Source organism: Macaca fascicularis, chromosome X, assembly GCF_037993035.2.
Source record: "Macaca fascicularis isolate 582-1 chromosome X, T2T-MFA8v1.1".
Taxonomy (NCBI): Eukaryota; Metazoa; Chordata; class Mammalia; order Primates; family Cercopithecidae; genus Macaca; species Macaca fascicularis.
The window spans coordinates 84,614,081-84,630,000 of NC_088395.1; the positions used below are offsets into that span (position 1 = coordinate 84,614,081).

General features: G+C 43.1%; 1 protein-coding gene across 1 annotated transcript in view; it reads left to right on the forward strand.

Moving 5' to 3' along the window:
* Positions 1–1,139: 1,139 nt before the first annotated feature.
* Positions 1,140–15,920, forward strand: part of PGK1 (phosphoglycerate kinase 1) — a 22,401-nt gene continuing 7,620 nt past the window's right edge. Inside the window, exons 1-6 of the mRNA XM_045384350.2 lie at positions 1,140–1,326; positions 6,847–6,897; positions 10,784–10,939; positions 11,056–11,200; positions 14,340–14,443; positions 15,078–15,197. Of these exons, the coding sequence (XP_045240285.1) occupies positions 1,262–1,326; positions 6,847–6,897; positions 10,784–10,939; positions 11,056–11,200; positions 14,340–14,443; positions 15,078–15,197 (641 nt within the window). The 5' untranslated portion in view covers positions 1,140–1,261. The remainder of the gene's footprint in view (positions 1,327–6,846; positions 6,898–10,783; positions 10,940–11,055; positions 11,201–14,339; positions 14,444–15,077; positions 15,198–15,920) is intronic.

Below are 15,920 nucleotides of genomic sequence, written 5' to 3' on the forward strand. Positions count from 1 at the left end.
TAAATCAGCTCTGTCTAGGCAGCGGACAAAGTGAACCCATTGGGCGGTTACACTTTCGTTTTCAATACATCTCTGCTTTTATTGCTTAATTCTTTCCTTGCTTTGTGCATTTTGTCCAGTTCTTAGTTCAAGGCTCCAAGAATTTGGACACCCCCACAGGTAACAAGACTACAGGTGCCCGCCACCACGTCTAGCTAACTTTTTGTATTTTTAGTAGAGATGGGGTTTTGCCATGTTGCTCAGGCTGGGTTTTTATTTTTTATTTTTTATTTTTTTTGTATTTTTAGTACAGACGGGGGTTTGCTATGTTGCTCAGGCTGGTCTCGATCCACCTGGCTCGAGCAATCCGCCAGCCTTGGCCTCCCAAAGTGCCGGGATTAAAGGCGTGGGCCAAGGCGGCTGGCCCACCAAACTTCTTTGTGCATCAGCTACTTCATTTGCCTAATGAGGATGAAAGTAGTCACTTCTGCGTTTTGTGAGCTTTGGTTAATACACGAAAAATGCCATATCTGTTTGCCATTAGCATCCATCATGCCATAACCAAAAAAATTACATTGCATTTTTATTTTTAAAAAGGTGGGGGCCAGAGTGGACCTGGGCCTTTTCCAACTTATGAGAGGTCTCTTATTAAGCAAGCCTTAAGTAGCAGAATTCCATGAAGGGAGCTGGGAAACCAAGATTTTCTAAAAGGAGGTGGCATTTGCATTAATCCTGGCAGGGCAGCTGCGAATTCCACGGGATTGGGGGTGGCGCCTTTTCCAAGGCAGTCCTGGGCTTACGCTGGGCTGCGGCTGCTCCGGGCGCGTTTCCGGGAAACGCAGCGGCGCCGACCTTGGGTCTCGCACATTCTTCACGTCCGTTCGTAGCGTCACCCGGATCTTCGCCGCCTCACTTGTGGGCCCCTCGGCGACGCTTCCCGCTCCGCCCCTAAGTCGGGAAGGTTCCTTGCGGTTCGCGGCGTGCCGGACGTGACAAACGGAAGCCGCACGTCTCACTAGTACCTTCGCAGACGGACAGCGCCAGGGAGCAATGGCAGCGCGCCGACCGCGATGGGCCGTGGCCAATAGCGGCTGCTCTGCACGGCCCGCCGGGAGCAGCTGCCGGGAAGGGGCGGTGCGGGAGGCGGGGTGTGGGGCGGCAGTGCAGCCCCTGTTCCTGCCCGCGTGGTGTTCGGCATTCTTCTCGTCTCCCGAGCGAACGTCTGCGGTAGGCTCCCTGGTTGTCCGAATCACCGACCTCTCTTCCCAGCTGTATTTCCAAAATGTCGCTTTCTAATAAGCTGACGCTGGACAAGCTGGATGTTAAAGGGAAGCGGGTCGTTATGAGGTAATTCTGCACGTTTGCCCGCGTGGCCTCTGTGCTCTGTCGCAAACCTCTTTGGCCTGAGCCGACTTGTTCTCTCGTCTGCTCTACGTCGCTTTTGGTTTTGGCTGGGCCCCACGGGTCCTAGGCTTGGAGGGCGAGGCTGCTCACGGGTTTGGTGGTTTCTAGCCGCATTTTCTGCAGCCCAGAAAGCAGCCGAAACCCCCTTCGGGGGTGGGTCCCACTAAGGAAGGGCTGAGATTGCTGCTGGGACCCATTTTGTCCTTTTTGCTATTGGTGAAATGCAGTTCCGTTGCCTCCACCTCCCAATCGGCGAGATGAGACTTAATGCTTATCCTGCAAATCTCTAGGCTTCAAGGAAGGGACCTTGAAAGGTCATTTTGTTAATTTCCCTTCCCCCACACTCCTAGACCGTCGCAGACAAATGAGAAACGGCCCACATCTCACAGGTCCCTGCACAAAAAGATATCTTTCCAAGAGGATGTTGATTTAACTGTTCAGGAGTAGACCCCCCAGTCCCCCGCCCCTAAAGAATTGGGGTGGGAGGGTAGGGCGGGGCGCACCGGAGGAGGCCCTGCAGAGCTTATGTAACAGGCTTCTGCTGCCCTGCAGCGTGGTATCGTTGGACTCTTGGGCACAGGATTTGCATCAGGATTGTGACATACTAGGTAATGGTAGAGCAGGGTGTGGCTGCTCATACTTGCTGGCCTCCAACCTCATCCCCACGTGTGGCTAGAAAAGCAGAATTTTGAAAGTGGGGGAAGGTTCCTTGTGCACTTTGGGTCTCTTACTCTGCTCATGTTGATCTCTGGTCACTTGCCAACACGGCTTCTCTCTTATCTGCCAGAATTGTTGGTATAGTGTGGAGCTTTTACCTTTATCCTTTTTGTCACGTGTGGTATATTTGTGCATGCCAGGAGCAAGGTGCAGGAGGATGAGTCGGTATGTAACTGATGGACTTGACTGTTCATATACCTTAACAGGATCCAAGAGTGGTGTTTTTGAGGGGTCATAAAGGTTTCTGTTGATAGCATTTTGCAACCTTGACCTTTTTGGGAAGTGGTTGATTGATGGGTAGGCATGTGGCTGGTGTAATCTAGCCCCTTTTCCAATTTGAGCTGGTTCAAATGAGGGCTTGTGTTGGATATTAACAGACACATAAGTCAATAGGAGATCTCCCTTTACTCTAACTTTAAACATGCGAGGACACGTTTGAGTTAGGGAAGTGTATGGGTACTCTAAGAGTACATGTAGCTCTCCCCTTCTCTCTAATTTCACTTTGGTCAGTATTACTTTGCAGGTAACCTCTGCCCTGCTGTGGAGATAGAATAACCCAATAATTTATGTCCATGAAAAATACCTGATTTCCACATTTCCCCAAATGGCATAGGCCTTTGCAATCTGGACAAAGTAGGAATCACAGCCATGTTAGTACTAGAAGAGTGCCCTTTCTGGCCCTCATATAATCCTAATAAAAGGGGATAGACCCTGTAAAAAACAGGACAGGTGGACATTGGCATGCAACTAGCTTTTAGGTTTTAATTAGTTCCTTGCATCTCCCCTGTGTTCGAGGCTGATTCTTCCAGATGCATGGACCAACTAAAAGACAAGGAGTGGGACATCATGCGGATAACCTTCCTATAATTGCAGTCTTGGGCTTTATTTCCTCTCTCTGTAGGGAAACTGGCTTGAAGAAGCTAGCTGGGGGTGGGATTGTAGGAGCTGCTTAACTTTTCTCCTTCTGGACCTAATAAAGTTTCATTTAGCACACACCAACCCAAAGCCTTGAAATGATTGGCTAGTCATGTTTTGCCGATGGAAAATGACCTGTTCAGGGTTACTGAACTACTAAGGTGGTGGTGGCAGAGCTGGGAGTAGAATTTGGGTCTCCTTGGCTATCAGCTAGATCCTCTAGATCAGCTAGATATTCGAGACAATATCAGCTAGATATTCGAGACAATGACCAAGGATACGTTGAAATAGACCTTTCTCCTGTAATCTGGATACCTTCTTATTTAGGCTGAGGACAGGAAGTTACATCGTTCCCTGATTATTAATGTATTTCTTTTGAACAGAGAGTTTCATTGTAGGCCTACTTTTTTGGAGGTGCCTAGGCAGCCACGTGGTGTCAGCTCAATTCTTTTTTGTTTCAACGTGGTGGTTGCTGGCAGTGTTTCCGGAGTGGGGCTTCCTGAGTTGAGTAGTGGCTGCCTCATTTGTCGTCTTTGTCCTGCAGAAGTGAACTCTGGTATTTGCTGACTCTTCTGGTCCACTGGTTTGGATTGCCAAGGGAAATTGATTTGTTGAAGGAAAACGGGGTAGCCAGAAACCTCTGACTTGTTAATTACCAGGTTCCATCTTAGTTTTTTAGGACTCCCCAGTTGACTTTACACCCTCTTTGAATACACTTCTGCTTATTTTTGTGGTAATTTCCTTTCTTTCTCTCATAGGTTGCCAGTCATCCTTTGCTTGCACTTCCTTTTTGCTTGCTCCTGCCTGTTTTTTTTTAAACCTCACTGGTTTTCTCCAACCTGTTGTAACTTGTAAAGAAACTGCTTTGATGTAGTAGGAAGAGAAACAGGAAAAAATTGAGAGCAGAGAAAAAGTCTCTAAGACACCCACAATATCCCAGTTTTCCATGTGGGGCAGTGAAGGACATGGTTCCTTTGAGAGTTTTTAATGGAACTGGACCTGGGACCTGAGATTTCAGGGGATAGAGACTTGATATTCTTATTCCAGCTAAACCAGTATATTTTTTAATGTTTTATTTTGAAATAATTAAAGATTCATGGGAGGTTACGAAGTTAGAGAGGTCTTGTGTTCACCCATTTTCCCCCAATGAATGCATCTTACCTAATTATAGTACAATATCAAAAGTAGGAAATTGCATTGGTATAAAGTGTGTATGGTTCTATGCCATTTTTACGTGCAAAGATTTGTGTAACCACCACCACAATCAAGATACAGAACTATTCATTCAATCACCACCAAGATCTCCTTCTTGCTACCCCTTTATAATAATAACCAACCCGTTTCCTAACTCCTGGTAACTACTGATCTATCCACTGTTTCTAAAATTTTGTCACTTCAAAAATACTATACAGATAGAATCACGTGGTGTATAACCTTTTGGGATTAACTTTTTTCACTTAGCATAATGTCCTCAAAATTTATTCACATTGTCACATGTATCAAAAGTTCATTCCTGTGTATTCTTGAGTAGTATTCCGTGATATGGATGTATCATAGTTTCTTTAACTATCATTGAAGGGTATTAGGGTTGTTTCTGATTTGGGGCTATTACAAATAAAGGTGCTGTGAACATTTGTATACAAGTCTTGGTATGGACATATGCTGTCATTTTTTATGGGTAAACACCTAGGAGTGGAATTGCTGGGCCACATCCTTTTGAGGTATCCCCAGACTGTTTTCCAAGGTGACTGCAGCATTTTACATTTCTACCAGCAGTATGTGAATAATGAGTTTCTCTGCATCATTACCAGCACTTGGTGGTGCTATTATTTTTTATTTTAGTTATTCTTCGTTCTGATGGCTATGTAGTAATAACTGACTTTGTGCCTGAAGTAAAGCTCAGGATTGTTATAAGGAAACGAAAAAAAAAAAAAAAGGAAATTGTGCATATTTTATGTAAAATGGAACCAGTAGAATCTGTAGGCAAGAGCAGTTTCTGTGTTGGAGTCCTCAGAGGAGAAGTAAAAGCAGAGCTGTTTGAGTGTAGGAGATGAGGGGAGGTAATCCAGAGGGCATTGAGGAGAGAGTATAAACCAAGTCTAATTCATTAGTAAGCTGACACCATGGCAGCTAGGGTAGATGAGACAGATTCTTAGGTGTCTCTGCCCAAAGATATTCCTCTCTGTAAGGGTCAGGGGTAGAGAGTAGCACTGCAAGAAGTGGCTTGTGCCCATCCTTTTGCCATTAGTCCTTTTGAGCATAGGCCTTCTGGGAGGTTGCATGGGGCAAAATGACCCATGGTAATGGGATACTCTCTCTTCTTTGGAATGTACTTTAAGGCTGGCAGGCACCTTGTTCAGGATATTTAAAGAAGACAGAGAATCAAGTGGCCTGAAGCAAAGTAGAGTGTATTTCTTTCATCAGAGGCTTACTGCCTTTAATTTTGAAGACTTTAAAACATGTTTTAATATAGAATTATTTTTCCTCAACCTACCTTTGGAAAGGCTGTTTCTTCAGTGAGGTGCATTGGAGTTCAGGCCTAGTGGATACAGGAAATTGGTGGTCTTCTCAGTATGTCTGTAGGAGTTTGTAATTGCCTTAGCCTTAGAGAGGAAGGGGTATTTAAAAAGGCAGATGAAAAAGATGGAGGCTTATAATCAAGGATAGCAGCGGTCTTCTTGATTAGGTCATACTTCGCTGTAGTCCCTTTGCAAGTGATGCTAGCTAGCTGTTTTTAGTAGTGGTTGATGTACTTGTCAAATCACAGAATTACATGTTGGAGAAACATATAACAACAACTAACACTTTTATGGCACTTACTGTGTGTCAGGTACACTTCTAAGCACTTTACAAATTGCTGGCTGACTTAAGTCTCTCAATAACTACGAGGTAGATACTGTCATCCCCATGAGAAAAAAATCACTTAAAAATGATCATGGTAGGCACAGACCTTAAAAATAGCTACTATGCATTATTGTTTTCATTCACATTGAAGTAGGCTGAGGTTCCAAGGAGTTCAGAATAATTGGTTCTTAAGAATGGTAACACAGTAATCTGTTGGGTAAGAGAGACTGCAGTGCATTATTATCTTGTGTCATCTTGATTACTTCCCTTCTAATTTGCCTGTTTGTCAGGTGGGCTGGGGCACATGTCCCACCCTCTCTTCTCAGGCTTTTTGAAAGAGGCTGTCTTATGTTAGTGTGTATTGCTTGAAGGACCCTTAGTCTTAAGGCCCCAGACTTTCTCCAAAAAGAATGATTTTTCTCTTAGTGTGTTTTATTTTTCCAGTTAATTTTTTTCTCCAGTCATGTTAGTTTCACAAGGACCCAGAAATAGTATCAAGGGAATTAGGATCAAGATGCATTCCTTATTATTCCTCACCCCTCCAGCTGCTACCCAGATACTATCGTGCCAGACCCAGACAGATATCTTTTTAGATGAAACTGGCTTTAGCTTCCCAGATCTTCAGGGCTAGTTCCTGTGATTTAAGTTAGGTTTTATTTTTTTAAAATTCTTTTAAAAGTATGAATACATACCTAAAAGGGCACAAATCACAATTTCAAAGAATTACCACAGAATGAGCACATTTGTATGATCACTGAGGTTAAGAGATAGAACATTACCAGAACCCCAAAGCCTCTGGTGTCCTATCCCAGTCACCACTCCCTCCATCCTCCCCACGACTAACCACTATTTTAACTTTTAATGCCACTGATGCTTTTTAAGATGAGATTTGAATTTCCGACTTATTTAACTGGTTCATTAAAAGTGCATCTCCTAATCTTTGATGGAACAATAAGTTGATCATGGTCTTGAATCTTTCTTTTTTAGAGTCGACTTCAATGTTCCTATGAAGAACAACCAGATAACAAACAACCAGAGGTAAGGTCCCTGCTAAGCCTTGGGCTGGGTTTAAATGTGTGGGTACATAGGATGAAATGTTTTTCCTTTCATATTGTGTTATGGAACTGTAGCAACTTGAGACATATGATTTTGGCTTTCTATCAACCCACTATCTGATCTGCTTTCTTGTTTATGAGAATATACAAATGTAAGCAAAATCTTAAGAAAGTGTAAGAATATACAAATGTAAGCAAAATCTTTTTTTTTTTTTTTTTTGAGACGGAGTCTCGCTCTGTCGCCCAGGCTGGAGTGAAGTGGCCGGATCTCAGCTCACTGCAAGCTCCGCCTCCCAGGTTTACGCCATTCTCCCGCCTCAGCCTCCCGAGTAGCTGGGACTACAGGCGCCCGCCACCTCGCCCGGCTAGTTTTTTGTATTTTTAGTAGAGACGGGGTTTCACCGTGTTAGCCAGGATGGTCTCGATCTCCTGACCTCGTGATCCACCCATCTCGGCCTCCCAAAGTGCTGGGATTACAGGCTTGAGCCACCGCGCCTGGCCCCTGTAAGCAAAATCTTAAGAAAATTAGAAGAATTTGGAGTTCATTTTCTTTTTTTGAGATAGGGTCTCACTCTGTCACCCAGACTGGAGTGTAGTGGTGTGATCACGGTTCACTGCAGCCTTAACCTTCTGGGCTCAAGCAATCCTCTGGCCTCAGCTTCCCGACTAGCTGGGAAAACAGATGCATGCCACTACGCCTGGTTAAATTAAAACGATATGTTTTTGTAGAGATGGGGTCTCACTGTGTTGCCTAGGCTGTTCTCAAACTCCTGGACTCAAGTGATCCTCCTGTCTTGGCTTCCTAAAGTGCTGGGACCACAGGTGTGAGCCACCACACCTGGCAGAGGTATTCATTTTTAAAGAATATAAAAGCTGGCTGGGTGCGGTGGCTCACACCTGTAATCCCAGCACTTTGGAAGGCCGAGGCAGGAGGATTGCTTGAGGCCAGTAGTTCGAGAACAGCCTGGCCAACATAGTGAGACATCATCTCTATAAAACACACAAAAATAAAAAGAATATAAAAGTTTAAAGTTACTTGGCTTCTCTTGCAAAATGAAGAACTATGTAAGAGAAGGATTTTAAAAGTACCAGTAGTTATTAAGGTTATGTGTAGTTTTACAAGCCCTCGTTCCAGATGGCTCAGATAAAGTCAATTTTTGAGAATTTTCATCTGTTTTTGCTTCCAAAAAACAAACAGGAAAGACTTCGGAAGTACATTTTCAGTCAGTTTAGCTGCTCCAATGTCTTGGATCCTAGATTCAGAAACAGAAATTTTAAGTGAGAGTACTGTTCTTGCTTTTGACTAGATTGTAAAAAGTCTTTATTTATTTTTGTCTTTACTTTTTAAGTTTTGATTTTTGTAGAATATATATATATATATATATGGGTTACATGAGATATTTTGATACAAGCATGCAGTACATAATAATCACATCAGGTTAAATGGGGTATCCATCAAGAAGGTTTTTATTTAATTTTTTTTTTTTTTTTGTAGAGAATTGGGCCTTGTTCTGTCGCCCAGGCTGGAGTGCAATGGCACGATCTTGGCTCACTGCAATCTCTGCCTCCTGGGCTCAAGTGATCCTCCCATCTCAGCCTCCCAGGGAGCTGGGACCACAGGCATGGGCCACCACACCTGGCTACTTTTTTGTATTTTTTTTTTTTGTAGAGACAGGGTTTTGCCATGTTGCCCAGGCTGGCCTTGAATTCCTGGACCCTGCCCACCTTGGCCTCTCAAAGTGCTGGGATTACAGGCGTGAGCTACTGTGCTCAGCCTATTTTAAATTTTAAATGAAGGGTTGTACTGGCAAGGTGCTTTCCAATGATGTAGACCAGTGGCATCTAATAGAAATATAATGTGAGCCAAATTGTATTAATTAAATTAAAGGGACATTTAACTTTTTTGGTACTAAGTCTTCAAGATCTGGCATGTGTTTTTATACTTACAGCACATCTCAATTTGCTCTAGTTATATATCTAGTACTGAACAGACACACAGACTTAAATGACTGTCATATTGGATGGTGCAGGTCTAGACCCAGAACATTTTCAGGTATTCGTCCCAGAATAGAGCCTGTCATTTTGCCAAGCACATCCCTTATATCTGTTAAATATTAATAGCATAAGATATTTTAGAAATACAACTTTTTTAATCATTCCATTCTTTGCTCAGATGTCATCTTATCACACTGTCCCTGGCCATCTTATCTAAAAATCTCCTCTACCATTGTTCTCCGATTATTTTTGTCCTCAAAAGTAGGGAGACAAAAATGAGGAACAATGGTGTGTTTTTTTCTGTATCTCACCATCTGATGTATTACATGTACACACACATACGTACATGTTTATTGTCTCTCTCCATTAGAATTTCACTTCCATGAGAACATAGACTTTTAAAAAAAGTTTTCCGTTTCATTCTCAGAACCTGGAATGATGCCTGGCACAAAAGAAGCATTCAGTAACTATTTGGTGAATAAATAAATGCTTTTCTTTATCAATTTTAATTTCTTATAAACTGGCAAAATGGCAAGTTAGTAGCAGGTTTGTAACAAAACTTTTAAATGTCTAAAGGGAGTTAATTTTTTGATTAATTTATAATGTAATAAACGTGATACATTATGGAAACCAAGCTCTGTACAGTGCAATTATTTTTTCCTACATAAAAAAGTGACTTAGTATCTGTTAATATAATAGGTGCAGAAAAGTTACTACATGTTTTTGATTTTTCCCCAAATTTCCTTTGATGGTTTCAAGATTTGAGAATTTTATGTATTTTCCATAGTCATATAAGAATAGTGTGTTCAGGGGTCCCCCAGGACCACCCACATATCTCATGATGATTTACTAGGGTTCAGAGTTGTTCTCATGGCTGAAGTGTATTACAGTGAAAGAATACATGACAAGATTAGGAAGAGGAAAAGACCATGGGGCAGTCTAGAGAAATCCATGGGCTTCCAGTTTCCCGTGAGGGGACACATCAAGTGTTTTTCTTCAGCTGTGAAAAATGCAGTAATTGTCTGCAATGTTTCTGCCTGGAGAAGCCTGCTAGAGACTCAGATCCCAAGATTTTTGTTGGGAACTGGTCATGTAGGTATCCTCTGCCTAGCAACTACCAAAATTCCAAACTTTGGCTGGGTGTGGTGGCTCATGCCCGTATTCCCAGCAGTTTGGGAGGCTGAGGCCGGCAGATAACTCGAGCCCAGGAGTTCAAGACCAGCCTGGACAGCATGGCAAAACCCCTACAAAAAATACAAAAATTAGCTGGGCATGGTGGTGCATTCCTGTAGTTCCAGCGACTTGGGAGGCTGAGGTGGGAAGATCACCTGAGCCCCCGGGGAGGTTGAAGCTGCAGTGAGCCAAGATTGTGCCTCTCCACTCCAGCCTGCTGGGTGACAGAGTGAGACCCTTTCTCAAAAAAAAAAAAAAAAACAAAAAAACAAAAACTAGACTTCTAGAGTGGGGCAGGTGTTCAGCATAAATCACCATGTTTGTATAGACAGCCAGGAAGAGTGAATAGCCCTTGTCGGTCTTGTCACTTGTCAGTTAACTTTGAAAGCCAAGTTCCCAGATACCAGCCAGGATCCAATCTTGCAAACAGGCCCTTCTGTAGATAGCAGCCTCAGGCCTGCTGTGTTAACTGTTTTCTGTGAAAGGGGCAGATACATAATGAGATTGTACAATCCTAGGTGGAGGGTTGGCATTGTATTTAACTTCTTCCCCTAAGGACCACCACTGAATTACTGATAAGTAGATTTGAAGGAACTTGGAGAAGAAAAGGAACTTTATGCTTTATGAGGTTATCAATAAAGTAGTTCCCACTAATTTCTAGGACTAACTTCCTTCTGTTTGTTGTCTCTTTTTGGTTGCAGGATTAAGGCTGCTGTCCCAAGCATCAAATTCTGCTTGGACAATGGAGCCAAGTCGGTAGTCCTTATGAGCCACTTAGGCCGGCCTGATGGTGTCCCTATGCCTGACAAGTACTCCTTAGAGCCAGTTGCTGTAGAACTCAAGTCTCTGCTGGGCAAGTAAGTGCCAGGCTCTGGTGCTGGTAGACTTTGTGGTTGGGGAGGTTGTCAAGCATGTTGTTACTGGTTCTTAACTTTCAGACTGCTCAAGTGTCTTCATTTCTTCCTCTCCTCAGGGATGTTCTGTTCTTGAAGGACTGTGTAGGCCCAGAAGTGGAGAAAGCCTGTGCCAACCCAGCTGCTGGGTCTGTCATCCTGCTGGAGAACCTCCGCTTTCATGTAGAGGAAGAAGGGAAGGGAAAAGATGCTTCTGGGAACAAGGTAGGACCTGTGATTTTGACATTATTGGGGACGAGGGCCTGAGTCTGTAAGAGACTGTGGTTGAAGAATAGAGAAAGCTCATTTATTTTTCCTTAGACACCTTTTACTGAAGTATACAGTGCACAGCTTGATGGAGTATCTCAAAGTAAACACACTTGTGTAACCACCACCTAGGTCAAGGGATAGAATATTACCAGCATCCCAGAAGCCCTCCTTCATGTTCACGTGGTGTTTAAATATGTTTGAAAAATATGTGAACACCTTTGTTGTGGAAGAGTATTCAAAAATGAATATGATGGTCATGATGATGTCACCTTGGATTTAAGGCATTTTCTTAAGACGTATAAACCATGTTCCTTTAAATCTCTCTTTAAGATAAAGAGGTACAGGTATCACCTTATTTCATAAAGAAACTAAGCCTCAAAAAAAAAAAACTTTAGTTTCTGAAAGGCAGTCATATGATTAAAGTTAGAGGCAGTGGTGCTGTTGGTGGGCTTTAGAGCTCAGCCCATTCAATCAGCAAACTTTTTCTGTAAATGGCCAGATAGTTAATATTTTAGGCTTTCTGTGTTGTGCAGTCACTTCCGTCTCTGTTGGAACTACTCATCTCTGCCGATGTTGTGCAAAAGCAGCCTAGATAACTCACCAAACAGATTACTGTGAACTGACAACTGGAATTCAAATATTCAGTGATAAAACTGTCTCTTTGCAGATGATTTTGAATTTGCCCATTGGCTAGAAAGGAAGCTGAAGGCATTTTTTAGTACTTTCCACTATTCTGGTCTTTAGTGTCTCAGAGAACAAGTATCTCAGTCTCCTTTGGCTTCTCACATTTCTTAAGGTCATTGGGAGTGCCTGCTTTCAAGCAGTTTCTTTTTTTAGCACCAAAGGTGCTGGTCTTGCCTTATCCTGCTTTTGGCATGGTCTTACTACAGTATTAGGAGTCAAATGCTGACCTAAAATTTGGTGTCCTTTTAAACTGGAATTCATGATGCATGAACTCTAGGGCTTAGAAGTGGCAGGAAACAACGGGCAAATTGAAGCAAAACTTTTTATTTAGGAAATGATGAGCTGACTGTGCTAGTCTATGACTGTTTTATTTAATTGACTTGACATTCACTATCCAATGGCTTTTAATACCTGAAATTTCAGGAGTCAGTCCCAAGTTCAAAATGGATTAAAAAAACAAAGTAAGGCTGGGCATGGTGCCTCACACCTGTACCAGCACTTTGGGAGGCTGAGGTGGGTGGATCATGAGGTCAGGAGTTCGAGACCAGCCTGGCCAACATGGTGAAGCTCCGTTTCTACTAAAAATACAAAAAAGTTGGGCATGGTGGCAATTGCCTGTAATCCCAGCTACTCGGGAGGCTGAGGCAGGAGAATTGCTTGAACCGAGGAGGTGGAGGTTGCAGTGAGCCGAGTTTGCGCCACTGCATTCCAGCCTGGGTGACAGAGCAAGACTCTGTCTCAAAAAAACCACAAAAACAAAGTGAGGACATGAGGACATAAACATTTTCCCTTTATCCAAAGTGCCCACATTGATCTTTTAAGGGCCTTCTCTTTCTTCTAGTTATTTGCAGATCAGTAAATGAGAAATGAGTTCTGATTGATACTGTTTATTTCCATGGCACCTTTATTCATGAAGAGCTTTCAGTTTACCCCGTTTTTCCTTAAATATCTTTTTAAAGAGACAGGGTCTTGTTCTGTTTCCCATGGTGGAGTGCAGTGGCATGATCCTAATTCATTGCAGCCTCAAACTTGTGGGCTGAAGTGATCCTCCTGCTTCATCCTCACGAGAAGCTAGGACTACAGGCACATACCACTATGCCCAACTGACTTTTACTTTTTTTTTTTCCTGGTAGAGACGGGGTCTTGCTATGTTGCCCAGGCTCATCTCAAACTCCTGGGCTTAAGTGATCTTCCCATGTTGGCCTCCCAAAGTGTTGGGATTATAGGTGTGAGCTACTGCCCCTGGCCTCCTTAAATAGTTCTTAAACGGAGGGGTTGTTATGCCTTTTTGACAGAAGGGAAAATTTCAGAGAGAGCAACTTCCCAAAGGTTACACAATGAATTAGTGTCAGAGCTGGACATAGAACTCAGGTCTCCTTACATTTGAGCATTGTTATCATTACTACATGTGTCATCTTCCAATCACTAGTGGCAGATGTTATTCTATTCTAGAGAGGTTATGGGAGTGCCACAATCTTCAATTTTAGCATTAGTGCCTCAGCAATTCTTTGGGTCTTTAGGGAAAAGCCCCATTTTTTATGGCAGTCCATAAAAAATGGACTCCTTGATACATAGGAGCATAGGAGTGGGCAGTGACTAAAATGAACATCCGCTTTGTGCTGTGTACTCTTCTGTGTCATGTCTCTTTTCATCTGGCTTGCTTCCTGTGCATCTTTGCTTAATCTCCTGCCAGAGACTCTCTGTTTTGCTTATCCTCCCATCTTGCTTTCTGTCCCTTTTGGGGTATCCCTTGATGGCAAGCTGACATTTCAAAGCTCTATGTTTAACTTCTACATTTTCTTCCTCTTTCTTTTTGTAGAAGTGTATTTCTTGTGTTCTCAGATGCCTAGCTTCCAGAGAAGACCATAAAATACCTCTTTGTCAATGTAAAGTGTTTCTGAAGTCCTTTTCTGTTGTCATGTTTCCATCTGCCTTCTCTGTCCCAGCTTGCCCTTGTTGCTTTTATAAGGAATGTGTGTGAGAGCCCCTTTCACTTCGCAGAAAGGCCTTGGTAGCCAGCAGCTTGAGTCAAGTATGATACTATCACAAGGAGAATGTTTAAAATGAGGAACTAAGTCAAGGAGAGGGAAGGATAATCAGAACCTTGAGCTGAAGGCTGGGGAGAGGCTAGTGCGATGTTGTTAACTTCATGTGATTAGAGGTTAAGCCATTGTTCAGGAATATTAGGTTTGCAATTTGAGGGAAGTTAAGGGAGAGTAGAAACATGCAGAAATGACCAAAGTACCTGGAATATTTGGAAGAAAGAACACATCCTACTGCTGGTTGTAAAAAATCACTGTCCTACCTACTCGGGGTCTTTAGAGATGTTTAAGAGGACTCTTGGTGTATGAAATGCTTTTATAGTTGTCTTTGGAGCCATCACATTTTCTGTTTTTGTTTTTCTCTACAGGTTAAAGCCGAGCCAGCCAAAATAGAAGCTTTCCGAGCTTCACTTTCCAAGCTAGGGGATGTCTACGTCAATGATGCTTTTGGCACTGCTCACAGAGCCCACAGGTACCAAGAACCTTGTTGACTACCACACTAAGAACAGCATTCCTGTTTACTTGAGTAGCCCAAGCTCTGGGTTGCTTTTGGAGAGTCCTGTATTATACTGTAATCCTTTCAGCTTCTCTAATTGGAACTGCCACTGTGGCTCTTGTTGAGTAGCTCTCATCCAAAGAGGAAATAAAGGTAAAAAAATGTTGGTGACCGTAGAGCCTTTTGTGGAGTTTCAGGAAGAGGTTGCTCTTTCTCACCTTAGATACTTTGTACAGAGTTATCCTTTTATGAACGTTATAAGATCAGACTCTCATGCTGTCGGTAGGAAGCAAATTGAGGAATCCTCTTCTGCTATCATCAACCGGCCAATTACTTATCTGTGATTTGCCCTTTGGCCTGCTGAAGAGTGTTAACTGGGTATCTTAAATTCTACCTAAGTTCAATACTTTTTACTCTTTCCCCTTGACCTTGCACTATTAGTTAAAAATCTTATCTTGTACCTAAGTGTTTTTTGTTGCAATGTAGGGATGAAAACCATGATTTCTTGCAGTCCAAAAGTAGAACTGTTTTAGTGATAAGGAGCTGGCCTCTAGGACTAGGAGGAATAATAGGGATTGACTAGAATTTGAATGTCTTTGATCTTTTCTAGCTCCATGGTAGGAGTCAATCTGCCACAGAAGGCTGGAGGATTTTTGATGAAGAAGGAGCTGAACTACTTTGCCAAGGCCTTGGAGAGCCCAGAGCGACCTTTCCTGGCCATCCTGGGCGGGTATGAAGAACTCTTTAACTCTTTAAGATCATGCTTTAAGTATTGTTTGCCTGGTAGTAGGCCATAACTTGGGTGGTTTATTGTCATACAGCTCAGTCACACTGGGTAACTGAGGAGAATTTAATAAAGGAACTACAGGCTGGGCATGGTGGCTCACACCTGTAATCCCAGCACTTTGAGAGGGCCCAGGCAGGAAGATCGCTTGAGCCCAGGAGTTTGAGACGGGCCCAGGCAACAAAGTGAGACCCTATGTCTACAAAAAAAATTAGCTGGGCGGTGGTGGTATGCACCTGTGGTCCCAGCTACCAGAGAGGCTGAAGTGGGAGGATCACTTGAGCCTGGGAGGTAGCAGCTGCAGTGCACTGTGATCAAGCCACTGCACTTCAGCCTGGGTGACAGAGCAAGACCCTGTTTCAAAATGAGTGAATGAATCAATGAATGAATAAATAAATAAATAAAATACAGAGGTGTGGGTAGGGTTCAGGGAAACCGCAAAGGGACAGTACAGTAATTTGGGGCTAGCAACAGGCATCACCATCTCTAGGCCTGAAGGGACAAAGGGAGGGGAATGGTTATCAGAATTCAGAGAGGACAGTTGGTGTGGAGACAGCTATCCGACGGGAACTGTAGCCTTTGGTCAAAGGACACAAGATCTGGTAGGGAGGGGGAGTGAGGGCAATAAATACTCTAATCTTTCAGTCTCCTGCTGCTGCACTCCCTCCT